At 45.7% G+C, this 27,245-nt stretch overlaps 1 protein-coding gene across 2 annotated transcripts in view; it reads right to left on the reverse strand.

Annotated features, from left to right (window-relative positions):
* The window catches only part of WNT3A (Wnt family member 3A), a gene marked incomplete at its 3' end in the record, with an annotated part of 91,835 nt that overhangs the window by 16,484 nt on the left and 48,106 nt on the right, over positions 1–27,245 (reverse strand). The window contains exon 2 of one of the 2 annotated variants that reach the window (XM_084260764.1): positions 22,054–22,295. In XM_084260764.1, coding sequence (XP_084116890.1) covers positions 22,054–22,295 — 242 coding nt within the window. Of the gene's footprint in view, positions 1–22,053; positions 22,543–27,245 lie in introns of those variants that run through there. The other variant, XM_084260763.1, reaches the window with a different exon arrangement.

The raw sequence follows: 27,245 nt of genomic DNA on the forward strand, positions 1-27,245 counted from the left end.
CTGTGAGATGCCTCCTGAGCATCCCCAGAGTGGCATTCGGAGCTCAGCAGCACTCAGAGTCCCTGTGAGATGCCTCCTGAGCATCCCCAGAGGGGCAACTGGAGCTCAGCAGCACCCAGAATCTCTGTGAGATGCCTCCCGAGCATCCCCAGAGGGGCATCTGGAGATCAGCAGCACCCAGAGTCTCTTTGAGATGCCTCCTGAGCATCCCCAGAGGGGCATCCGGAGCTCAGCAGCACCCAGGGTACAAGGAAGACCCCCAGATGAATCAGCATCTGGCTGTCCACCCAAAATCTGCCATGCTCTCTGCTCTGAGTATCTCCTTCAGCAAGGCTTCAAGGTCTCAAAACCGCCCCTACTTGCTTGAAGGTGTAGGAAACCTCCCCCCACTCCTCAGCACTGACCCCTCAACAAGCAAGATCTATGCATGGGAAAGATGCAGCCACAGAGATTTGGCTCTGGAGTGGGGTGGAAGGAGGGGGAATGGAGAAGTGTAGTGTTTTCCCCTTTTGCATTTACTCTCCTCTTCCTCACCCGGGGTTGGGAAGTGGAAGAAAGCAGTGGCACGGGTGCAGGGTCTCTGGCAAGGCTAGCTGGAAGCTGGGTGCTCCTCTCAGCATTCAGCTGAACAGAGGAACACTTTGCATCTGCAAAATGAGCCTGGAAATCCCCGGGGGGAGACAAGCTCCCTCTTGAACCTCCTGCAGCCAAGCTTCCAAGCCCAAAACCAAAGGTGAAAGGGAAAGCAGCACAAGAACCCATTTTGTTTCCCCCACTTTTCTTTCCTCTTCTCTATCTACCCCCCACTCTTCCCATCACAAGGCCAGGGAGGGATGGGGTGTCCTCCGTTGTTTGCCTGTCAGCATTCTCCCTCGGATTTCTTCCCCAGCAAGAACAGGCTGCAGGGAATGTGTGCAAGGAATGCAGTGCAGGCTTTCACAAGGGACCCTTTTGCCTTTCAAAATCCACGTTAGCCTCTCCTAGAAGGCGTTTGCAGGAGCTGTGGCATGTTTCCACTGCAGCTCTCCCCATAACTGTAAGCTATGTGGGGCAAGGAGTGATTTGGTTGCGATGTGCTCATCCAGTATTTAGCACAATGGGGGCCCTGATCTCTGCTTGGGGCCTCAGAGTCTGCTGTAATACAAATAATTAACCATAATAGAGCTGGGCAAATATCTTAATAAAACCATGGAATCAATTTGAGGCAATTAAACAATTTTTCGGCTTGGAGAAGTTTTTTGCTTTACAGGTTCCTTCGGGGGGGGGGGGGGAGTTGGGGAAGGGGAGCAGGGAGGGGTTGGGATCTGGGTGAACTGCTCACCCCCCTGCAGCAGGCTTTGCAGATCTTTTTTTTTTAAAAAAAATCTTTTTTTTAATTCTTTTTTTCCTTTTTTTTTTCTTTTCTCCTGTGGGTTTCAGTTTCACACAGGTGGGGAGGCAGGAAAGGTTTTACTCAGCTCCCCAAGCACAGAAGCCACGTCTTTATAAATAGCTTGTGAGAGGAAGCAGGGTTCTGGAGGTTGGATCTGTGGTTTCTGAGGGAGAAGGGGCTCGGTCCCGAGAAGCCCTCAAGCCCTGCCTCTGCCTCAGTTGTCCACCTGTGAAATGGAAATCATGATTTTCCTACTTTCTACTCCCAAGCACTTGAGGACATGGCTAGCTGTGAAAGCAATGGGGATTGAGGATCTACTTACAGAGAGAGGAGTAAGAATATTGCAAAGCCCCAGTCACAGACTGGATGATTTACAAGCAATTATAAGTCAGCAGATAAGCTTTGGATGACAGATCCTCTGATTATAGTCGAAGCTCTTGTATAATTTGCAAGTGGAAAAGGGAGCTAAACATATTGAACACTTGTCTGAAGCTGTGTTCAGTTCTGAGCTTGTCCATCACAGAGGGAGTGCATGTGAGGACACTACAGCAAGGAGAGCATCTTCTAAGAGTGGGCAAGCCAACAAATCAAACCAAAACAGTAACCTCCAGAACTGAGCACCACCACCATTTTCTGAAGGAAATAGCTGTACCCTCCCTAAATACATCTTCTGGTCAAGTGGGTGCAGGCCCTAAACTTTCTCATAACTGCATCTTTTATGGCCAAACTTATGCTGGAATTCTTATGACCAGCAGTCAGCCTGGTCTAGTGGGAGGTGTCCTTGCCCATAACAGGGAGGTTGGAAGAAGATGATGTCCCTTCCAACCCAACCCATTCTATGATTCTATAATTCTACATTTTAAGAGGCATTTCCTTAAATCTTACAACCCTAGGAAGACACATTCAGCATAATCACAACAGAAAAAGTGGAAAGAAGAAGCAAACCCCAAAGACATCCCTCCATACACCTGTGTCTATTGACAGTATGGCTGAGCCTTACTGGTGATCAGGTGACCTGGTAATCAGTCTGGTCTTGGTCCCAGACATGGAAAAATGAGTCCTAGTAATACAAATTGAAGAAAAGGATCTGAACCACAATGTTTTCAAAGCAGAACTCACCAGCTACTGCATGTATGTCATAGAATCATAGAATCATAGAATCATAGAATCATAGAATCATAGAATGCTCTGAGTTGGAAGGGACCCCAAGGATCACAGAGCTCCAACACCCTGTCACAGGCAGGGACACCAACCTCCAGGCCTGGAGCTACACAAGGCTGCCCAGGGCCCCATCCAACCTGGCCTTGAACACCTTCAGGGACGGGGAATCCACCACCTCTCTGGACAGCCCCTTCCAGCCCCTCCCCACTCTTTCTGTAAAAAACTTCCCCCTAAATGTCTTAGTGATGGTTCATTTTAGCTGCCATGAACAGTTAGCACGTCACCCTGCTGGACTGAAAATGTCATCAGAGTGATTTGGGAAGCCAAGTGAGAACGTGCAAGGTGAGTGGTTGGTTGGGAGAACACCTGGCAGTCTGTCACACCCAGAATGACACAAAGAGCTTGGTGAATAGAAGAAATGAGGTAGATGGAAGTTTTCTATCAGCTCTACTGCCAAATGTTAGGCAAGAGTTAAACAATAAAAATATCAGCAATAAAAAAGCCACAACTTGCACCTGCTTGTGATCTGAAATAGTGAAGGGCTTACACACACAGTGTCTACCTGGACCCCACCAATTTGAATGGGCTCCTTGTCACAGACAGCTGCCCACCCCTGTGCCTGTGCCCACACTGGTGTCATGCCATTCTCATCCTGAAGTGTGGGCAAGTGCCACGTGCTCTTACGGCAGGGATGAGGAACCAGCTCAAGGAGGGAGCTGTCTTCAACTGCAACATCCAACCTGTGTTTCCTGGTGCCCACCAAGAAGGTCTCAGCCATGATTTCTGTACCTCAGTGAGCCACACAGGGTTTTGAACCAGTGACCCCGAAACAATTTCAAAATTGTGGGCAGATATTGTCAAGACTCAAGTTTTGCTGTTGCTGCACAATCCCTGCCATAATCAGAACCACAGCACAGGATATCTAAAGGACCTCAAAAGAGAACCCCTGCTGTGGAACTGAAGGATACCAAACACCTCCAGACGACTTTCTCAACCAGTCATGATTTGTATTCACAAGACAAGCCAATTTCAATAAACCTATGTTTGCCTTATTTTGCTCAGGTTTCCTGAGCTCAAATATCATCCACCTACCTACAGAAGTGCAGTTTTCTCACCCATCCCTGTGCCATAGACTCATCAGCCTCCATGGTGAGCAGAACTGGAAGTGTGCAGAGATGCTCTCTCCTAGGGAGATGATCTCTTCCACCCTGAACTACATGTGAGCTTTTCCCTCACAGGCAAGGAAAATATTGGACTCCCAGAGTGTGAATAACTTCCAGGTGGGGATTTGAGTCTGTCTGGAAAGAGATGGGGGCTGTGAAGGAGGGGGAAGAAGCGGCAGGTGCTGTGAGTTTTGATTCAGCTTCTCTCTGTCTCTGGGTTCCTCTACCCATTTTAAGCCAAATGATAACATTTGCTTGGATGAAGTGTTCTGTTCCTCAGGCATTCATGGCATTTGTGCATCTTCTCTTTCACATCATGAGTCTTTCATGGACTTTTGCTAACCTGATCATGAGAAAACTTGCATCTCCATCTTATACTTCTCATTCTTGCTGCTTTTAATTCACCAAATGCCCGTGTGTTCTTATCTCTTTTGTACTTGACAAGTGGACAAGAGACCATTCTTGATTTTGCATCCTAAATGCCCCTGTAGTTCTATGACGGGTTGTTAAAGAGCACCCAGACCCCACAGCAGTGGGTGTGTGCACTCCAGAGTTGGTGGGAACAACACATGGCTCCTTATCCAGCACACAAACTTGGGAGAGGGGATAAGGGAGGGTGATGACCTGTTCTGCATACAATGTCTTGGGTAACTTGAATGAGAATGGAAGGCGTTCACCAAACTGGAGGAGCCCACTACCTTGGGGGTTTACTGACAGTGCACATTGCTTTCATCCCTCCCTATCTTACAGCAACAAAATCAAAGCTACACATCCTGCAGTCTCTTGGGATGGGAGCTGCTAAAGATTCATCTCTTGCTGTTAAATGTAAGCTCCCTCGGTGGCAACACTACTGCTGCCCTGTGTAATGAGTGGGGATAGATGAGATGTGAAATGCAGGGAGGAAAAAAAAAATTCAAAAAAAGAACCACCAGGAACCCTTAGGAAATGTCTTTGAAAATCAGCTGCTGAATAAATCGGGTGAAGTTAAAAACATATTTTGGCCATCAGTAAAACAACACGGGGGCTAATTCTCCTCTTGACACAGAATAACCCAGTGGAACTGGCAGAAAAGTTTAGCCAGAGTAATTAGGGGTGCATCTTGGTGTAGGAAGGTGGGTTTTTTTTTTTTCCTACAAAAGTCATTATTTTTCTACTGAGACACTTCTTGCCCTTTTGCATGAAACTGGTATCTCGTTGCACCATCAGGCTCAACCCCTGCTCCAGAAAACCTTAAAATCACAGATATCAGACTTGGACCTTGTACCCTTCTGCCCAAAGGCAGGATCCACTCTGCTTAAACTATCCCTGACAGATGTTTGTCTAACCTGTTCTCAAAAACCTCCCAGGTCGGAGCTCCCACCCCTTCCCCAGGCGATTTATCCTTATGCTTCGCTACCCTTACCGTTAGACTGCTCTTCTGTAAGTCTAACCCCAGTCCCCTGGCTGTGATTGAAGTGGACGTGGAGGAGAACTTGTCAAATTAACCTGGGTGAATCAAAGGAGGAGGAGGAAGCACAAGGAGGAGAGGAAAACGAAGTGATGCTGTGAAGTTGCGTGGGAGATCAGTGGCAGAGCAGGGAAGAGAGCTCAGGTCCCTGGGCTCCGTGACTTATGCCTGTGTAAGCAAGGGAGCCCTTACCTTATTAATCCCACTGGGTACCTCGCCTTTCTCCTGGCCTTTTTTCCTATGCTCTCTCTTCTTGCTGGCTTCCATCTCTCATGTTAGTCTTGCTTGCCTTTCAGCATCTCCCACGTGTCCTCAGAGAGAGAGGCTGTTGTAACACATGCAGTCTTTGACTGATTCATCCCTTTGCTTATACGTGACTAACACTCATACTATTTGTCTAACTATTTCGATTGATGTACATTTAATATGTAAAATTTTAATTAAAGTATTATTCATAAAAAAAGTATCTGGGCCAATTTATTATTATTTTTTTTTAATACCCAAAGGGAATATTCCAATTAGGACTGAACGCCAGAAAAACGCTGTCAGGTTTCACCCCACCCCTCCATCTCTAATCAAAGTAGCAGGTTTTGATATTAGAAAGAAGAAGCCACCAAAACCACAACAATATTTACAGGCATTCACTCTGCAGGTGCAGAGATCAATCCCTGAGAGAAGCTGAGAACTTCCAGCTCTCGGTGGAAACCAGTGGAAGTTACTCTGAGGAGAAGCCAGCTGTGTACCCAGAGCCAGCTCCTCACATAGTGGATCTTTGCTAACCTTCTGATTGGAGAATTTGCTGAATCTTTCTAATCAGCTTGGTCCTGCAACCTTTAATCATGCAAATGGCTCATGTCTTCGGTGCAGTTCCAGACTTGCCAGCAAAAGGCTGGCAGGATTGAGTATGGCAAGGGGAATTGGGATTTGTGCTGGCACAACAAAGCTTCTGATGGTTACGGGCCTGAAAATGTATCCCTCCAAATAGATGCTTCTCCCAAGGTAGCTGGGAGGAGTAAAAACTCTTGGGCTTGCATATTGCATGGCCCAACAAGTCTCACTAGTGGACAACGTCATTCAGGAGCTTAGCAGATGTATTAGCATTTCCTGCTTCCAGATAGGCAGGGACAGAGTGAGATGGAAACCACATCCCATAAAACCCCACAGCAAACATCTGAATTAATTTACCCTAAGAGGACCAACTTGGTTTGGGTCTTGGTAAAAAGCTGAGATCAAATCACCCAGAGTTCAGTTTAACATCATCCAGACCTGATTCACAACCTTGGTCAGAAAGTCTGGTCTCCAGCATATTCAGGTAACTTTAATAGTGGTTTAAAGTCCTGACCAGGACAACTCCCCACAACAAGGATGGGTGTGTTGTGTGCAGGGCACAGTGGGTGCTGTAACAGTGAGGAGACAAAAGTCTTGTGTCACTCAGATTAGGGTGCCACACCAGTCAGTACTGATGGTGAACCTTCTTACCCCTTCCCAGTCTCCTGCTGTCCACCAGAAGCCACACAAACTCTTGCTCCCTAACACTCCTAGTCCTCCCTAACAAACTTAAGCATTTCAGGATGAAATGGCAAAGTCTCAAGACCAGCTGTGAGCAAAATGTTCAGTCATCCAGATCTCTAGTGGACACCTTCACCCCAAAACTTCAGCTGCTGACACCTGCTGACATGTTTCTGAGGTCTTTTCAAGGCCTTGAACTGCCATCCCAGTGCAAAGGAGCTGCAGAAGTCTCAGAATTGTCCTCTAGCTGGAGTGCTTGTTTCCTACCTGGAAAAGTCACAGCTGCTATGCCAAAAATGAGGTCAATGGAAATGCTGTGTGATGCATGTAAGGAGCTGTCCCTAAACCCTCTAGGAGAAGGCTGTGGATGAGTCATGAGAATCATTCTTCAGGAAGATCTCCAAGCTCATTTAACCTGAGTCTTCGTTTCAGGCATTTTTATGAGCTTGTTGCAAAGGCTTGGTCATTTTATGTCCTCAGAGGGAGATAGTAGGGTACCTGAAGTATCTGTTGGTACGTGATTTACCTCCAAGGAGCAGTAGCCTTGTAGTGCACACACGTAGGAGCTGTTAGATATGCTAATATGTGAACACAGGCCTCATCTTGAAATCTTAAGAGGGGATTAGAGCAGATGAGTCCTCATTTAGTTTTCCAGAACAACGTCAGAGATAAATCTGGCTGCTCCTTTGCAGGGTGTTAAAGGGGGATTTCCTGGTGGGTGGATCTCCTCAGTGGGGTATTATTGTATTGACAGTGGGGCGGGAAGGAATGGATTAAGCAACTGGCAATGGGATGTGGAGTCTTTGCATGTGCTGACAATGGATATGAGTTGGGGAGGGTGGAAAGCTGTCAGTGGGCTATAAGAAATCAGGTTTGGTTCCTGGCTTATTCCTGGAAACCACGTTATTGCTCCTGAGCTGAGCATTACTCTTCAGAAATTCAGCCATGGTCCCATGCTGGGTGTATCACTGGTGACCAGCAATAGGGTTCAGGTGTGCTGGACACTGCTGGACCTCCTGGTGTCAGCAGTTGGATCTGTTGGGTCACCCATACAGTACCCAATCGTATCCTTCAGTGAAGCAATGCTAATGCTGGTAAGAAATGTAATTTCCTGCCCATAACTCACTCCCAGGTCCTGCCATTCACTTGCCTTTCTTGATGATGTACAATTTTTCTGCTGCATTTATTGGCTATGGTGAAGATTTTGGCATGCTTTTCTTCCAAACTACTTGCATGGTGTTCTGGTTAAGCACAGGCACTAATGGGTATCACCATCAACTTTGGTGTTAACTTTGGCGATTGGTGGAAGCCAGTTCAGGAACTGAGAGCAGAGCTGAGCAAAGCAGAGCAGAGAATAGTTTTCCACTTCATCCTGGAGATGTCATATCATTTTGAGAGAGATTTTGGTGAGGAACTGCAGGGATTCTTCACATTTCAGGGCCTGTGTTTGCTTTTATTTTCATGCCAAATGCCACATGCCAGACTCTGAAGAGCAAAGCTCTCTTGAGTAAATATAGTTAACTTAAGAAGCAAAATGTCCATGATCTGCAGATTCCCACGGTCTCACAGGGATCCAGCAGGGAAATTAAGAGCTCCCAGCCCTACTCAACAAAGATGCAAACTTCACCCAGGCTGGTTGACCTTAGTTATCTAAGTCAGGCTAGAAGAGTTTTTAAAGCAAGGCAGTTTGTTCAGGTGGGTAGCCCAAGTTCAAGGCAGGTTTGGGTATTAACTTGGGTGGGGACCTTAGGTTCAAGCTGTTAGGGCACAAGTGGCTCTCCAGCAGCTCCTGAATCACTTGTGGCTCTCCAGAATTTTGCATATGGTTCTCTGCCCAAACTGTGGCATGCGGTTGGTTAGCAGCAGGGTTGTCTTGCATGGGAGGTAGAAGCCCAGTATTGCTGGGTTCTATTACTATGGGATGTGGCTTGCTTGCCCAGGCCAGCTCCAGAGGATCCATGGTCTTCTGAGGTAGTCCTGCTACACCACTACCCTGTACTTTCTGATGTACATCACAGGTGGTTTGTAGAGTGAAGAAGATCCACCTCCAAACTGTCTGATCCCAATCAGTACAAAGTTTAGCTCTTCTGTTATTTTCAGCCAGACTACCTGACTCAGTTGCCCACTGTGAATCAGGAACACCCTTCTTCTTCCAGCAGAGCTGATGAAACCAAAGAAAAGTCCAAAACATCAGCAGGCATAAACCTCAATCCCAGCTGGAGTCCCGGATTAACAAACTAGAAGGTTGGTCCCAGAGCCTCTCAAATATCAGAAGACTCAGCCCCGAGGAAGAAAAGCCCAATATACTTCCAGCTTTTGGTCAACCACATTAGTGGTCAACCCCATGAAATAGGCAAATACACGTAGCTAATCATTCAGAGTGCTTTAACGCCGTGACCTCACTGAGTTGCAACACCGGTAGAGCTGTAGTGCTGATACATATATATTTAAATTACACCTATTCTACTTTGCAGGCTTGGAATAACTATTATTTTGTTGGTCTTAGCACTAGTGTATGAGGCTTGTGCCAGGGCTGTTATGCTGAGCACAGCTGTTTGAGCAGAGTTCGATCCATTTAGAAAGTATCTCCATGAAAAGTCAAGTTAAATGTGGAGATATGTTCAGAGTGTTTAATTCTTACACTTGATTATTCTTGCATGTTGATTATTGGTTATTTGATATAATTCATGAAGCCTTGGGACAAGCATTGGAAACATGGAACTGAAGACCAAGAAGGTGCTTTTCTGCTGGTTGAGATGTTCAAAAGCTTCAGGGTCCATCAGGCCTCTTGAGAACCAACACAACATAACTGTCTTGTTCAGTGGAAGATTGAAGTATTTTATGATAAGATGTTTCCATCCTCTTCAACTCTTTCCTGGTCCATGGGGACCAAGATGTGCTTGGACCAGGTTTATAATTAATTAAGCCATAAACTTTACAAACCCTATTATTTGATAGGGCCTTGTCTTCAGCAAGTCACTAACTCATCTCTGATGTGTTCAAGTGCAAGTGATGTGCACATTAACTTTTGATTGGGAAGACACTGCCTGGGCAATCTAAATGCAGAGAATATTCTTCATTTCAGATGCTGGTTACAGATGATATTTCAATTACAAATCTCATCCAAATTCATCTGCCAAGGAACCTATATCCCAAATGCAGTTAGGAAAGCAGACTGAAAATGTTGTGTAAACAGAAACATCTTTCTCCACCAAAACCCACAGCTCTAAAGTACTTTTTTTCCCACCATTTGTTTATTCTCTATGAAAAATCTGTGAAAATTCCTCTTGGAGCCTCCTCAGTATAGACCTCAGTGGTTATAACAGGGGAGAATAAGTAATGGATTTGGGGACTACCTATTACCACCCTCATTTTATAGATCTGTAAGGCTGCTTCACGAATTTAGAGGGGTCCTTAGGAGAGCTCTGCTAATACTTCACTCTCAATTAATCTGGATTTAGGCAACCTGTCAGAATGAAGGGGTTTGGAGAGCATGTCATGCCTAAAGCTAGTAATGAGGGGGGAAAATATCAAATTACCATATTATGGGAAATTCTACTTTGTTTTGGTTTTGTTTTCTTTTTAATTGTTGAAAATCTGTTGGACAATAGGAGACTCCAAATTTTTCCATGTGATAAGAGACTGGGAAAAAAGCTATATTATGCTGTTAAGTATTTTATCTTGTTAACATCAGAATTTTTTTGTTTGACACGATAAGATCATTCACCTCCAGTAATATCAAAATGCCCCAATATTCTGTAAAATATTAAAGGCACAGCAGTGTGCTGCTTTGATAGTTTAATGCCTTTCTATTTCAATGTAAGGTCATGTTCAAAATGAAAAGAAGCAAAATGTCTTCTTTTCAAGAACTCAAATGAAACTATCTGAAGTGTGCAAACCAAACCCAAAACCAAACCAAAATAAAACCAACAACAACAACAAAAACCTCCATCAAAACCAAAGCTGGACATTTTTGCCTTGAAACTGGCCGGGTCCTTCAAAACGTCTCCATTTTGATGCAGCTGCCTTTTCTGATAGAAAACTGGCCCAGAAAAAAGAAACAAATGCTTTTTTTGACAAGATATAATATCTCCTAGGCTGGATACTGTGTGTCTAGCCTAAGGGGTCTCCAACTTTTTTATGGCTTCGGGTGAACAGAAATATCTCCTTGTGCCCTCCCCACCCATTCACACTCCCACAACATCCCTGTGGCAACAGCTTCCCTGGGAAAGTAGCATGATTAGGAAAGGATAAACCATAATTATTAGCTATCATTTAATGTGATTTAGCACCTGGAAATAATGGAGAGGAAATTGTGCCAGATGCTTAGTCAACAAACTGCAGCCTTACCAGGAAGTGTTCCATGAAGCGTTACTGCCCCGTCGATCAAACTGGAGAGCAACAGTCATAAGCAGGCCAATAAAACTACCTAAATTATGTTGCAAGGGCTGCAAGGCCCTATGTATGACCTACTTTGGTATCACTCTTTCTGAAGTGTTGTTTCTGTGGTGCACTCTATGGGAAGGGGAGATGCAGAGGAAGGAGGACCTGCTCTACTGACTCCATCACAGCAGAGCTGGAACCAGAATCTCTCTTTTCTGCCTTGCTCCCCACCACTGATGCAGGATAGGTCTGGAGAAGCCAGAAAAATAGCACATGTGGTTTTCAAACTGTTTTTCTTCTCTAGGAAGGGTGAGATGAGTCAAGAAGTAAAAGACACTTTCCTTTCCACCACTATGAACTGTCCCCACTCTTGAGTTCCACCTCAACCTATGTGCCCCCTGCGTTATTCCCAGGATCTGGTGGGCTCTCTGGCTTTCTGCCTGTGCTTTGCTGTTTTAGGGCCATAAAAAGCTGTTATTCAGGAATCTAAAAACCTTGTGATGTTCACCATGCCACTTTCTACTTTGTAGAAACAAAACTCTCCACAACTGTCCAAAACAGTCAAAACCAAACCAAAACCATGACCACTTCCTTCAAGTCCTTTCTTTCCTAAAACATATTCATGCTGTGATACATCTATAGCCCTTCTTTATGTGCCCATCTGCTGTAGGCAACACTATCCAGAAGCTTCTCAGTGACCCCTGGGAGCACGTTAAAGAGGAGCAGGAGACAGCATACCATGAACTTCCCTGATTAATGTCTTGGGATCTGCTTCATACAGTCATTAGCTACCTCAGTTTCACACATCCCATGCTGTTTTTCAAGAAAATGCCACTTCTGTGAAGCATCCCTGCCTCCCCTGGAGCAGTAGAAGTCCCTACCTACTTCAATTGGGTGCTGCCTCCCAAGAAGCTCTCTGCTTCTGTGACTTTGGATCTCTCAAGACTTTGGAACCCACTAAAGTCTGCTTCCCTCTTAGTCTTGCTTTGCCCTCACTGCTCAGTTTTAAGTCAACTGCTCCCTAATCCTGTCTCTAAGCTCATTGTTCACATGTACAAGGGAAATCCAACCACAACCATATCAATCCTTCCGAACCATTCACTCTCTCCAATTTCTGACCCATTCTCCTCTGTTAAACCTATGGATCTTCTTGGATGATGAGTCCTTTCTTTGAAGGAGATGCTCCCTGAAAGATGCAGCAAGGAATCAGAGAAGCTGATCTATCAAGGCACACACTTCCACCCGTAGCAGACCTTTGCAGGGAAGATGCTAACCTATCTCATGCTGAAAAGTGCCCTGGTTGTCTGGCCCGTCTGCTCTGTAGGGGAAGGCCCTCTTCCCCTGCCATGCAAGCTCACGGCACAGAAAGAAGCACGCAGGCTGTTTTTATACACCCTGTTTTTCCTCTTACTGCCCTGACATATCTGTTCCGGGAGGGATAGGAGGAAATTCTCTGCTTGTTACACAGGAATCCAACCAGATGATCCCACAGCCCCTTCTGGCCTTAAAATCCCCATGTCTATTCAGCCCTGCCAGCTCGTAACACATCTCACAGGGAAGAAAAGCCACATTCATGGACTTGCATCCTCTTTGTTAGAAGAGTTTGCTTGTTTTGGCTGTTTGGTACACTGGAGTGCGAGCAGACGGACGTCTAGCTCCTCAATTGGAGAAAACCACCCTTGGACGGTACCCCCTGGTTTGGGACCCACCCTCTATTGATGCTTAGGGGTGAAACCCACCCGCGTCCCCCTTTCCCCCCAGCTCCTGGATGAAGGCGACCAATCCTTCCCCCATCCCCTTGGCTCCCGTCCATGCGTGTGTGTTTGTGCCGCCTGTTGTGTGCCGAGGGCCTATTTGGGGCCGGGATTCTCCCGGGACAAAGGGATGCTAATCAGCTCCCTCTACTGTTCCCTTTTGTCTAGGACTAGCTCCCACGCTTGGACTTGGCACTCTGGGATGCGGCAGAGGGAGCTCCTTGTTGCAACCAGCCTGAACCCAGTTGGGGAATGCAACGTACCCAGCAGGGAAAAGGGGAGGAAGGGGAGGGGAGGAGGGGGAAGGAAATAAATCTATAACTCCTCACAACTTGCTCCCTGCCAGCCCATCACATTGTGCACGCTGCCCGAGGCAGAAGTTTCCAGTGCCTCCCACCACCGGGAGACACACCACCGGCTTTGTAGCCATGGGCTGTCTTGTTCCTTCTCCCCTCCCTGATCCCCTTGTCTAACGTTTTAGTCGCCAGAAAATTCTCCATGTCGGGGTTGGAAGATGAGGGTTGGTGCAGTGGGAGGATGAGGGAGCACGGGAAGCAAACAGGATCATCTCCTGGCATTGCTGCTGTTTCCTCTTCACCATTCTGCTCTCCCAGGTTTGCAGCCCGGTTGAGATGTTGGCTGCTTACAGCTGTTTACATGGGCTGCCTCATCTCCAACGAACTGTAGAGATGTGCAAGAGCCCAGTCTTTATCCTGGCATCACTTTGCAGGTGGGGAGGTGGGGAGGTCAGGGCCTCTTGCTAAGAAACCCAGGCTACACTTGAGCCTACCAAACCCAAGCTGCGTGCAGCTCCAGTTGCACTGGTGATGGAGAGGCAAATGCAGATAGATGTGATGCCAACAGTGGTCGTCTGAGCACTATCCTACTGTACCAAGGGGCTGCTAAATGCTTGGCCTTGAATACCACTGCAGACAGAGGCCAAAGACACCCCTTCCAATGGTGACCTGGCTCTACCAGCAGCTCCAACAGTATGAGAAGGAGCTCCTCTACCACCTCACTGGTATCCTGCTCCCAAAGGCTGAGGGACTAACACATGGGCAACTTTCCTCAGCATCTCTGTTTGTTGCTGTTGCAAATTGCAGAACCCACCAAGGCTTGGTGGAAGCTGCTTAATCTTCCAGTAGTGATGTGGGCTGTGGCCCAAGATGTGGCTACAGCTCATCTATGCCTCCTCAAACTGCATTTCCTCTCTGATGCTGCTGCCTGTACTAAGTCAGCAACATAAAAACCAGTTCAGAAATGCTGCTAACTATGAATATAGGCTGTTCAGTACCTGTGGGCTGGAATGAGGACTCCAGCAGCTCCATACTAGCACTTGGGACTGTCTCATCCCCTGCAGTAATCCCCAGCTCCGAGGTCAAGTTACACTGACACTCAACACAACCAACACTTCTGTCCTGAGCCTGGATCTGCCAGTCCTTCTCTCAGCACCACTGGCAAACCTGTGGCCTACAGTATTTATGCATCCTGACGGCTGAGCAGAGCTTGCATAGTCACATTTTCAATCCTGATCCTTCCAGTTTCCTTCCCCATAGTTACAGGGTAAAGTTTGTAGATCTCCGTTGTTGATACCAGGGCAGCTGCCCAAATTGCCATTAGCGGAGAGGTAGACGGGGTGTGGTTGGAAATCAGATCCTCTTGGGAAGAGTTTCATGAGAGAGCAGAGAGTACCTCCTACATGTAACTAACCTCCTGGATGGATCAGTATCTTGTGGCTTTCTGCTCATGCCTTACTTTATTGCAGCAGTGGAGAAGTCTGATCTAGAGCAGGGAAAGGGGAGGTGGGGGGGGGAAGCGTTTGGCACAGAGACAACTGAGATGCCAGAATGCCATCAGGAAAATAAGAGGAGGCCTGCTAAACTTATTAATTTTAAATCATGCAAGACATTACCAGACGGGATTGTGCCTGGAATAGCAAGGGGCTGCCTTTATTCAGCGATCCAGGAGATCCTTGCTAGTGGCCACGTTCTTGCGCTGGTAAAACGGCCTCTCCTACAGAGGCTGGATGTCAGGACAGCCTTCTGACAGGGGAAAGATGGGGTGGGAACTGTTTGCCCCCAAACTGGGCCTCTACAAAATGCACATGGAAGTCTGAGCCTGTAGCCCTAGGCTCCCTCTATAGTCAATGGAGAGAAATAAACATCTCGGTATGATTCATGTTACCCTGAGATAGGTGTCTCAGATAGGTCAGATGAATTGCTCTCTGGAGATGCCAATTGCTCTCCACTGACTACAAAGGGAGCCTGGGGTGACTAGCTCGGATTTTGACATCTAACTTTGGCAGATGAGATCAGGCCTATCAGACAGCCTGTGGAGTGATATTGTTATGACACAGCAAGAAAAAGATACGGAGGAGACTCATGTCTCTGGGATCTTATAACTGAATGTAACAGTCTCTTTCTGTTTCTGCTAAACCCAGGGAAAAAAAAACTCATGTGGATTTCACTAGACACAGGGTAAGGTTTGTCTTCCACAGTAGTAACTAGGACAAAAGAGTCAACCCATTACCACAGCTACATTTTGGCTTCCTTGAGAGAGACAAGACCTGATGCTTATCCCCAAAAGGTCTAGAGTTCAAAGTAAGTCTAGCTGCAAAATAAGCCTAGTCCAAAATATGCCTAGCTGGAAAGGTAACAGTGCCCAGCATCCCATAGGAAACTGGATGTGACTTGAATCTCATGAGCTAGACAAATGCCTGCTCTGCCCTTCATCTGGTCCCTGGGAGCAGGAGTCTTCTCATCAAGAGCCGGTCTCCCTGGATTCCCTCAGTGATTTATGGAGAGATGTAGAAACTTCAGGGTGTGAATAATTTAATCCTAACTGTCTAGAATACATCAGATGAATCATGCCCCAGAGGACACCTGTCTCGCTGTCTGACATAATGGACCCAAACTTTTGCTGAACACTGCCCTACTGCAGGCCTTGATTTTAACTTTTTATAAAGTGCAAGTAGCAAAGAAAAGACTCTGTTCTAGAAGAGTTATTCTGAATAAGCAAAGAAAAATACAATGGTTTGTTGTGAACACCAGAGCACGACAAATTAGATATGAGGAGAGTTAGAACAGCAGACTGGTTTGGGTTGGAAGGGACCTCAAAGCCCACCCAGTTCCCACCCTCTGTAATGGACAGGGACGCCCTCCACTAGCCCAGGGTGCCCAAAGCCCCATCCAACCTTGCCTTGAACCCTGCAAGTGATCCAGGGGTAGCCCCAGTTTCTCTGAGCCACCTGTTCCAGGGCCTTACCAGCCTCACAGGGAAGGATTTCTTCCTCACATCTAATCTAAATCTGCCCTCCTTCATTTTAAACCCATTCCCTCTTGTCCTGTCACTCCATGCCCTCAAAACCAGTCCCTCCCCATCTTTCCTGGAGGCCTCTCTAGGTACTGAAAGGACTTCTAAAGGAAGAGGTAGATATATTGCTTGTCTCTTGGTGGTATGTGAAGGCAAGATGTCCTCTGGGAAGATATATCATAGTCAAATCCAGATTTTGCTTTCATTTTAGAAGTCCTGAAGTGAAATCTCCAGTCTGCATTGAGTAAGAAGTCTGCTTGGATAATCTGGCAGTCCTGGCAGACTATAAACTTGCAGTGTTCACTCTACCACAGGAAGGAAGGAGGCATTCAAGATCCAGAGATCACATATCTATTTACAATAGATACAATTTTCCTCATTGCAGCCTTCCAGTACCTGAAGGGAGCTTATAGGCAGGAGGGGATTCGACTTTTTAAAAGAGCAGATAATGGCAGGACAAGGGGGAATGGACTAAAGCTAAAGGAGGGAAGGTTTAGATTAGATATTAGGGGGAAGTTTTTTACAGAAAGAGTGGTGAGGTGCTGGAACAGGCTGCCCAGAGAGGTAGTGGATTCCCCATCCCTGGAGGTGTTCAAGGCCAGGTTGGATGGGGCCCTGGGCAACCTTGTGTAGCTCCAGGCCTGGAGGTTGGTGTCCCTGCCTGTGGCAGGGGGGTTGGAGCTCTATGATCCTTGGGGTCCCTTCCAACCCAGACCATTCTATGATTCTATGATTCTATGATTCTACAATGACAGACTATTTTTGCTGTCCCTTTCCATTGCCAGGTGGCCTTCAAGAGATTCTTTATCATTCTCTGAAGGACGTTCTGCCATGTCTATAGGACAGTATCATCTTCAGGAACATCACGAGTGAAGATAGTAATTCTTCAGGGTCTCCCTGGATAAGATGACAAGGGGATTCCATCCCATCCCATCCCATCCCATCCCATCCCATCCCATCCCATCCCATCCCATCCCACCTTGATTTGAATTGGAAATGCTGGAAGACAAGAGATCCACCCTGTTTAATACCAAAGCGATCAAGTAGTCTCGAATACCCTGCATTTCATACCACGCTCATCCCAGTAACTGCACAAACTGGAGCTGTATCAAAAAGAACATCACTTTTCTGGACAGGGGCAGGGTTAACCCAGGGGTGCAAGAACAGTGGGTCACTCCACCATTTTTTTGTGGCTCTCATCACTTGCCTTCTAGCAGGGGTGACAGCGCAACAACTATATTTCCGGAATGAATTTATGCCTCCGAGCTTCCACATCACCCATTAGGCTCTCATTTGTCCGGGAGAGGGAATTTGATGTATGTCCTCAGAGGCCACATCCGACGGGCGCAGACACTTGACAACGCGACGGGGGCGCACGCGCGCACCCGCCCCAGCTCCTTCAAACCCCCCCCTCCCCGGCCTTCGCGCGCCGGCAAACGCCCCCCACCCGCCCCCCGACGTACAAAAAAGGGACACGGTGTGGCTTCCCAAGGTTGCACGAGTGTTAAACTCTAATAAACAAGCCCCGCCGGCGAAAGCTGAAAGAATCTGAGCCCTCTCCAACAAAGCATTTAATCCAATTTGGCGTAACCTTTGACATTATTAGGGATCGCAGTGACCCTAATCCAATCAGATTGATTAACTAAAGCGGAGACCCCATAAGCTGACCCCCCTCTGGCCTCTGCTATTTAGTCCTGACCAAACAGTGGGAGAGACGTGCTGTATTTACACCACAATGGGTCTGCGCTGAGAACCTGTTTCATTACAGAGAGACTTAAACTCCCATTACTCCATCAATGTATCATTCTTCAATAGTTCATTAAAAGCTGCTCCTCCACAATAACTATTAACCATTTCTCAGTCCAGCTGGCAGGTTTAAAGCCCCAGCCAGTCTTTAGCAGAAGGAGGTGGGAGTGAGTGAAAGAAATAGATAGACAAGGGCTCCCTTTTAAAATTTAAGTGAACTGGGGGCTGACATAGTTTGAGGTAATTTACTTTTATTGAATGGGGGAAGGAGAGGGAGGAAACTTTTATTTTGACTTAATTATATGCTGAGGTCCTTTAAAGAGACAGGGCCATGATAAGCTTTTATTGTATTACTTCTCTTGAGATCACTTCATATTGCTGCCCAGGGGAGTTTCAAAGAGAGCTCTCATGGTGCTTGAGAGGCTAGAAAACGCACCACAACACAAACACTGTCTTCAGTCCATAAATGTTAAAAAGCAGGGCAAAAAAAGACACAACTCCAAGTAAGTGCCACTTAAGTTTGAGATAGAAAAGGCCTGTTAGGTTGTACAGGGTGTTTTCTGATGCCAATGATGGCACGCCCCTCTACTACATCCTCCTGAGTTTGATCCTGTGTATTTTTAAAGGCAACTCAGAGAACATTCCCTCTGAGAGCTCAAAGATACAGCAACTACCTTCCAAACTGCCAAGCCTCTCAGGTAAGAGGCTGGGCATGAGCTGTGTCTATGGTGATCTCTTAAGGTCATGTTCTGCTCCACTACTTCACTCCATAGAGGTGAAGAAACAAATTAGAATATTATTTTTACCCCCTCTAGAAATTACTCTGTTAGAAGAGTTCAAGGGAGGGGTTCTTTCTGCTGTCTAGTAATTGAGATTTGAACTTGTGAAGACTAAACGACATTAAGCATAGCCTCTTATATATGGCTGAAAAACATATAGGTAGGTTTAGATAGAGGGAAAGAGATCAACTCACTTCTTTTCTTGTACAGACATCCTGTTCTTTGCATTCAAAATGGTCTAAGGTACCCAAGACATCTATTTCCTAGTGCTGTGCAAGAAAGACCCAATGTTGGCACCTGTCTGAATGTTTCTCTGTGGAGCTAAACAGCAGCTCATATGGTCCCAAGACCACAAAGGAAGGGAAAAAAACCCTCTTCCAACAGCCCATAGTGATTTCACTCCTGCTAACACCTGTGCTACCCATGCAGGTAGCACAGCATCACGAGGAAGGTGACTCTGTTCCCCTTGAACAGGTAACATTTATTCCACAGTTGACAATGTGCAAAACCAGTGTAATCAAATAGATGGATGGGATGGGGGGGATCCTGCTCTTCACATGTCCTGAGTGATGTACAAAGAGCTAGAGGAACATAGGGCCAAGGCTGTCAAATGTTGCCTCCAGATAGCAGCAAGACTGGATCCCCTGAATGTCACCAACCCTTGCAGCTAAGCTCATGTATACCATTGCTGTTTAATACAGAGTTCATTAAGCCTAGCTATGTAATTATATATATATAAATATAGTAGTAGCTAAATCATGTGGGATTTCTTTCCATAAAAAGTAAGATGGGGGAAAACGTTCTGTTTTAGATGAGATACCAGAATATGGCTCTTAACAGGACTGGAGTCTGGTGACAGTTTGGCACCGCTGAATCGCAGCTCAAGCCTAGCCCTGAATTAGCAATGAGAGACCAAAGCAGCAGGGGCAGCCCAGGCGGCCTCAGCAAGATTTGGGCCTAGAAAGGATTTCCTGAAGGCATTAAAATGGGTCCTTTTCAGTGAAAGGACTGCAGATAGTCGTGCAAGGCAAAAGGGAGTTGCTTTTGCAGCTATGTTGGTGTGTGCTGAGAGAGTATAGGGTCCCTACTGCTTCCAATGAGAAGCTCCAGTTAGATCATGGGTGCCTTAAAATCCAAGCTGCAAAATAAGAGTTCTGCTTGCTTGCTCACTTTCTCTCCTTTTCTCCTTCTCTCTTTCTGGGTAGGAACTCAAATATGTTCCTACCCTGGGGGATCTGCTGCACAAGAATGTGACTGAGCTGTTTTTTTTTCCTCCCCCCTCCCGCTGTAGGTGAAGTAAAACTGAAGGGTGGTTTGATTCTCCCTCAAGGAACAACATTCTTCACTTATGAAATCGTCCCAGCCTTCTTTCCCTCCCTGAGCCCAGCTACCTGCAATCTCAAGCAGGGACAGACCCTTTTGTGTCGACGACGATGCTGTTGTGAGATAAGAATGTTTGGCAGCTTGTGGGACTGGGGTTCCTTAGGTCAGCAAGGAACATGCACAGGGTACAAGCACTACAGGAGATGTGGAGCATCTAATCTGAGACCCTCTGGGAGCACGAGGTGCTCCATGTATCCTTAAGGGCATCCAGGCTTGTGATGAGGGCAAGGCGTTGGGTTATCTGGTTCACTTACTGCCTGCATCCAGTGAATCAACTGGGGTAAGTCACGTTGGGCTTGTGTGTAGGGGACAAGTACCCAGTTTGTCTGTGCTGCTCTCATTCAACTCCTGTAGTCACCCAGGACTGATGAACCCAGAATGTGTGCTTTGATTGCATGCAAAACAGTGTGCTATGACACTCTGATATGGGTATAAGTGCATCACAGCACAGATCTTACAGGTCTCTTTATTTTGGGGTGATCTCTCACCATTAAACCTGAATAGTGACACCAGTGTTAATATGGTGCCTCCACTCCAACCAGTTAACCCCAGCTCTTAATGGGTGCATGTAGAACACCTGTTCTGGCTGTGGGGGTCCTGCCATGATACAAATCAAGGTTTTATTCTCTCTTGACTGCTCTGTTTTTCAAAATTCCTGCAAGAGGAAATACCCAAATCTTGTCTGAGTAATGCAGCAAGGGAAAACCAAACAAAATGCTGAGCCCCAGATGACAAGCACCAGTGGTGTCAATCAATGCCCCAAAGTTGGTTTTGATCAGCTACATATACCAGCCCAGGAGATTCCCTGAATATATCCCAGATGTTCCCTCCTCTCTCATACAAGGTCAAAGGGGGCTACTCCAGTATTCCAGACAGAAGGATTCCAACTCTCAGACTGTCAGGAACCTGTAACTGAAGGAGGGATGGAGGGATGGAAGGAAGGAAGGAAGGGAGGGAGGGAGGGAGAGAGGGATGGATGGAAGGGAGGGAAGAATGTAAAGTGAGTCTGCCTCATGGATGCTAAAGGTGAAGGTAGAGCTTGATCCAGAGCTACTGAAACCAGCAGGAGCAGGCTGCACTTTAAAAGGTGTTCTATGAGGGCAAAGAAGGATAAAACAGTTCTTATGGGCTTAAATAGGCTCCTGCCAACTTAGAGAAGAAAACACCAGACACTCAGGGTTAGCCAAGTGCTTAAATCCCACAATAACTTAGGCCAAAACAATTCTAAGAGCTACCACTTATATTAATGAGTGCTGTGTCAGAATTAGTTGCCTGAATTAGCACCTTGTCTTAGTTTGCCACGTTTACAACCAACGAAAGCAGAACCATTAACTGATGATGATTTCCTCAGGCCTTTGATCTTTATTGTATCCCATTCCTGTATCAAAACTGATGGTATCTGATAAGTCCAGCCCCTAGGAACCATCCCCAACAGCCCATCATTTCCCCTCTGCAACCATCAAGAAAGCTGAAAATGCAGCATGAAATGCCACAGGGTCAGAAAAGGAGCCAGACATCCAGCTTGACCACTGAAAACACAAAGATCCTTTGTATTCCTTCCAAGGGGAACAGGATCATAAGATAATTCATGTCGAAAGGTACCCTGGGAAGTCTCTGGTCCAACCTCCTGCTCCAAGCAGTTCTCTGGGTCGCATATCATCCCAGCAGAGGCTTGAGGTAGAAACAGTGGTTCCTCATGACTGGATGTTGGCTGTATGATGGAGGTGGTGGGTAACCACCCTCCTTACTGCTGGGGAGGCAGAGGGTTACTCGCTATCCCTGTGACAAGGCTTAATTAGATGTTCTTGTCTCTACAAAAGATCTTCTGGGTCAAGTTTGAAATTCTTGGATGAGGTCCTGGGCCAACAAATATTTCCCACCCTCTGTCACATGTCTCCTTTATCAAGCTCAACTCCCTTCTCCAGCAGCCCATTTTACATGACACCTTATCACAAGCAAACGAGTTCACAGGAGGTTTCTCACAATCTCTGCTGCAACTCCACCATGGGTGTTGCTCTCACTAAACCCACAACACTGCACTTACCTTTGTCTAGTACGGGCCCAAAGATGGCTAAGCTGTCGTTGACAGTCGTGCAGTTCCACCTTCTCCCTCGAAACTGGTGTTGGCACTCCTGGATCCCAATCTTCACTCCTTCTGCCACGCTGGGCATGATCTCCACATAGTTCCGACAGAAACGTAGCTGCTTGGGTACGAGTCCTGGGATGCTCCCGCAGAGGATGGGCTGAGTCCCCAGGGAGGAATACTGATGACCAATTGCCAAGGACCTGAAAAAAAAAAAAACAAACCAAAACAAGGCAAAAAGAGGTGCTGTCAGGCTGGCTTTCACTTCTGTATGTAGTTCACAAGAACGGGGACAGAAAATCAGCATCTTCAGTCCCTCTGCATTCCTCTCTCCAGAAAACATCCTTTCCACTGTCATCTCTCCCTCAAAACCCATGATCTCTCTCCTGAAGTTTCTTACAGGCCCAACAAAACAAGTGAATCAACCTTTCATATCTTCCTTCCCTCTTCTTCATCATCTCAAAGCCTTAATCCATCACTGCACTGCTTCTTCCTGAGGAAGAGCTCAGTTCAGACAGCAGGTTTATTTTGCAGTCAGAGGGTCAAACCATATTTCTTTCTTTGAAGGCCAAATGCCACCATACAAGAGCAGGTAGGAATTTCTGGCAGCTGATAAAGCCCAGGGATCAGAGAGTCAAAAGCACTTTCAGAGCTACGCAAATCACACCAACAGTAGAAGAAATCACACTTCAGTTCTTTGGAAGGGGAACACCAAAACCTGACAATCCTCATATGATTCAGCAGCGTGCCCTGTACATTTGGACCTTACCAGGTAACTTCTGGGCACTGAGATGGACCCTAAAGACTCAAGCAGGTTGGACCTTGAGCACTTAAAAAACCCAGCTCTGAGCTGAATGTTGCAGGAGGCTGTCAGTGTCCTTCTGGAGATTAGTTTAGCACATTTACACTTTATTTTCACATCATTTTCAGTTATGGTATTTTCAAAAGTAGAGCTGAATTTTCACAAAATCATGCCAGCTTTGCTGTACTGTCACAATAGTGTGGAGAGCCTGCCTTCATCTCTAGATCAATTTGGTTAAAATGAGAAGAGGAGAGGAGAGGAGAGGAGAGGAGAGGAGAGGAGAGGAGAGGAGAGGAGAGGAGAGGAGAGGAGAGGAGAGGAGAGGAGAGGAGAGGAGAGGAGAGGAGAGGAGAGGAGAGGAGAGGAGAGGAGAGGAGAGGAGAGGAGAGGAGAGGAGAGGAGAGGAGAGGAGAGGAGAGGAGAGGAGAGGAGAGGAGAGAAAAAAGGAAAGAAGAGAAAAAAGGAAAGAAAAAAGAAAAGAAAAGGAAAGAAAAAAGGAAAGAAAGAAGAAAAAAGAAAAGAAGAAAAGAAAGGAAAGGAAAGAAGAGGAAAGGAAAGGAAAGGAAAGGAAAGGAAAGGAAAGGAAAGGAAAGGAAAGGAAAGGAAAGGAAAGGAAAGGAAAGGAAAGGAAAGGAAAGGAAAGGAAAGGAAAGGAAAGGAAAGGAAAGGAAAGGAAAGGAAAGGAAAGGAAAGGAAAGGAAAGGAAAGGAAAGGAAAGGAAAGGAAAGGAAAGGAAAGGAAAGGAAAGGAAAGGAAAGGAAAGGAAAGGAAAGGAAAGGAAGAAAAGGAAAGGAAGAAAAGGAAAGAAAGAAAAAAGAAAAGAAAAGAAAAGAAAAGAAAAGAAAAGAAAAGAAAAGAAAAGAAAAGAAAAGAAAAGAAAAGAAAAGAAAAGAAAAGAAAAGAAAAGAAAAGAAAAGAAAAGAAAAGAAAAGAAAAGAAAAGAAAAGAAAAGAAAAGAAGAAAAGAAAAGAAAAGAAAAGAAAAGAAAAGAAAAGAAAAGAAAAGAAAAAGCAACCCAAACAAACAAACAACAACAAAACCTGAGTGCAAATTCTGCTCTCAGCCAAATGGAAGTCTGTTGAAAGGAGTGTCCATGAACCATTCTGTTGGTTGAAGCCTTACAGACAAACAAGTCAGCTATGCATAGAGATCAGCAGATACGTAGCTAATTATATAGATTTTAAAGTGTTTTTACTGGTGCTTCTAATAATAACCTTGATTACTAAAACCGAAGGGTTTTTTAGAGTATAATTTCCTTTTCTTCTAATTAAATCTCTTGATTGACTCTTCTGCTCAGAATTAATGACAAACAGAAACCTGCCTGGGCATTGTGTATTTCTGTTTACATTCATTTTTGCTTTGTGGTTTTCATTTGGGAACAGCCTGGTGTGTTTGAATTATCAGCAGGGAATATACCTTCACTCTCTGTTGCTCTGGCAAACATATGAGAATCCTATCATTGCCAGAGTTCACAAGAAAATTAGCTTGACTTCAGCACTTCTCCAGGCTAGGATAAAAATTGTTGTGTGTCCTTTTTATGCAAGAAGGGTACTTGCAGTCATTTATCTCTCCCTTCGTGGTGTGTGCCTGGTCAAGAGGGGACAGAAGTGAAAAGAAGATGGGCATTGTGATGGTCAGACACCAGGGGATTTTAGGATAAACTGTGTCTTTACTAAGTGTGCATAGTTAGGCTTTACAAATCAGTCCTTTGCAGGCAGGTGAGAGACAGGGACATCCATTTCTGTATCCTGAATGACTTTAGGTAGGAGTCTAGAACCAAGATAATGAGCTGAGCCAAGAATATGCGCTCCAGTAAATGAACTTTAGGTGGACAAGGTAGGAGGTGCCTGGGAAAGCAAAGGATTTTCAGATGAGTTCCAAAACACAGACACCTCTTTTCTCCTCAACTGCACTTCTGGGAGAAGATGAATCTCACTTAACATTAGAGGACAATTCATCCTACCCCAGAGAGGGAAGATGAGACAAAGAGGATGAACTGCCCTCCAGAAGTGCTTCTCTCTGTTCATTTCATTAAAAGAGGGAGGAAGGCAGATCACATTGACCAGGAACTGTCTTCACCACACCTACCTTCTTACGTCTACAACATGGACATCTCCAGGTGTTCTACTCATCCCAGCCTGCTTTTGTAGTCAGACAGTGGAGAGAAACCAGCACTTTCAAAGGCACGATTCATCTGCCCTGTTTTAGACATCTGCCTTGCGATGAGATGACTCATGGCCTTGCCTCCATTGACTATATTGGATAATGGACCAAGAAAGCCTGGGTGACTGGATGAGTGGGGTATGTCTGTGCTGTAAAAGTCTCCAGATGAATCATGCCATGATAGCTAACAGTCAGTATGCTTAAGGTCTTTGAAAAAGTCCCACCCGGGAAAGGAAAACGCTGTGTTGAACTCCATGCAAAGAGCTGAGCTGCTCCTGCAGGCTCCTGAGAAGACAAATCCATAAGAAGGACAAGGAAAGGACCTAGGTAATGTGTGGCTTGGTGTACGTTTTCTTGAGCTTTAGATTAATTCAGGGAACAACTAGTGGCAGAAAAGCACCTGTGAAATGGAGCCCACATTAAAGGGTGTTTTTGCTGTATGCTTTTGTTTCATTTTAATGTTATAGAACAAGCATTGGGTCACAGTTTCTGGACTAAAGACACCTTCTCAAACACTGTTTCAGGCTTCAGGGAATTTGAGTGTCTTGCCTCCCATGTCCTTGTTGGGAATGCAGAGTCTTACAGCACCACGTCTCCAAATCTCAACTCATTCAACCCCCTGAGGACTGGGAGCTAGAAGACATTGACAGATGCCAACTTTAGGCTCAGGAGCTAGATGGTCTGACCTCTGTAAACAATGGGGAGAGATAGAACCCTTCATCAAAACCTCCAGACAAGACCACTAACTTAGTTGCTTTGACTCATCCTTCAGAGTTCAACCACTGACTATACAGGGAGTCCAGGATATGAACACTTTCCAGTGTCTAAAGTTAAGTTTGGTGGAAACATCTGTAGAGGTTATTTCTGCATCAACTACAGTACTAGAGTCACCAGCATCCTTCCTAAAGTTTTCAAAAGTGTCCCATTCATTTCCCACCACAGACACTGTGATAGAATCAACCTGCTGCAGGCTCCATCTGTCACGTTGTGAAGCCAAAAGGACTTTCTTGAGCTATTTCAATAGGTCCTGGATGAAGTTTGAAGATTCCAGTCTCATAAACCTTAATTTATGTCACCAATCAAACTCATGACTCTCTGTTTTTTGGTGGTTACTGCAGTGGTAGAGTGAAAACATCAGTCATAGGAAGAGGAGTCTATAGGTAGCTGCCCTCAACTATTCGTTTCCGTTGCTGGGAAGATCATCTGAGATTAAAAATACAAACCCATGTAGAAATACTTCTAAGTGCTTTTCACACTGCTCTCTTCTCAATACAGTAGGGAAACAGTCACACCTTGCTTTGATCTGTGTTACAGTCTGGAAAGTTTAATCTGCAAAAGACAATCTCCAGCAAGTGTCTTGTTCTCAAGGCGTCATCAGGCACTGAGACAGGGTAATGCAAATCTGGCATTTCATGGAGGAGTTTGGAGTCACTCGACTTCCAGCTGAAGATACAGGATGGAATCTCAAAACATCTCTCCATGAACAGCTCTCTGGGCCTCTGCTGTTTAACGTAGCATTGTCCTCTTCCTAGCTCACTTGCAGGCTCTGGAGTGTGAGCACCCACTTTTGGTCTCTGTTTCCAGCTTCCAGGTGTAAACACTTGCTCCCCCTCTCTAAAGTCAATTCAACTTCAGGAGAACTGAGTTCTTTGAATTTCTTGTCATTTTTATTGTTCATGAGATTTGAACCTTAACCTTTCAACCCTGCCCTGCACCCCCCAAAAAAAACCCCAACAATCAAAAACTTGTAGAAAACCTTGGGAAAGTCTACAAAGATCAGACTCTCCTCTGAGTGTTACTCAACTCTCTAGAATCTCCCATCATTCATTTTTCTCAGTGTTTCCAATGACTAAACCTGTCTTTTGTGTTCTTCACCCTTCTGTGAGCTGTTTCTAAACTGCCTTCTGCACGTGGGTGATTTTGAAAGTGTGGTGTCAAGAAATGGGCCAAGAGTAATCTATTGTGGTCTAACCAGGAATCTTCTTCAAACTTCTTCAGAACCAACACTTCCTGCATGCATTGACACCAACCTCTCTTTGTTTTGACTGCAGAATTCATGAAGCACTCAAGGTTACAAAAACACTCATCCCCAGAGCAGGTACAGCTCAAGTTTGAACCAAGAGAAAGGGTCAAAGAGCTGTTCTTTGCAAACCAATTATCTTTTTTTCTTCCCATTAGCTAGGAGGAG

Source organism: Gallinula chloropus (genome assembly GCF_964237585.1).
Source record: "Gallinula chloropus genome assembly, chromosome: 2".
NCBI classification, from domain to species: Eukaryota; Metazoa; Chordata; class Aves; order Gruiformes; family Rallidae; genus Gallinula; species Gallinula chloropus.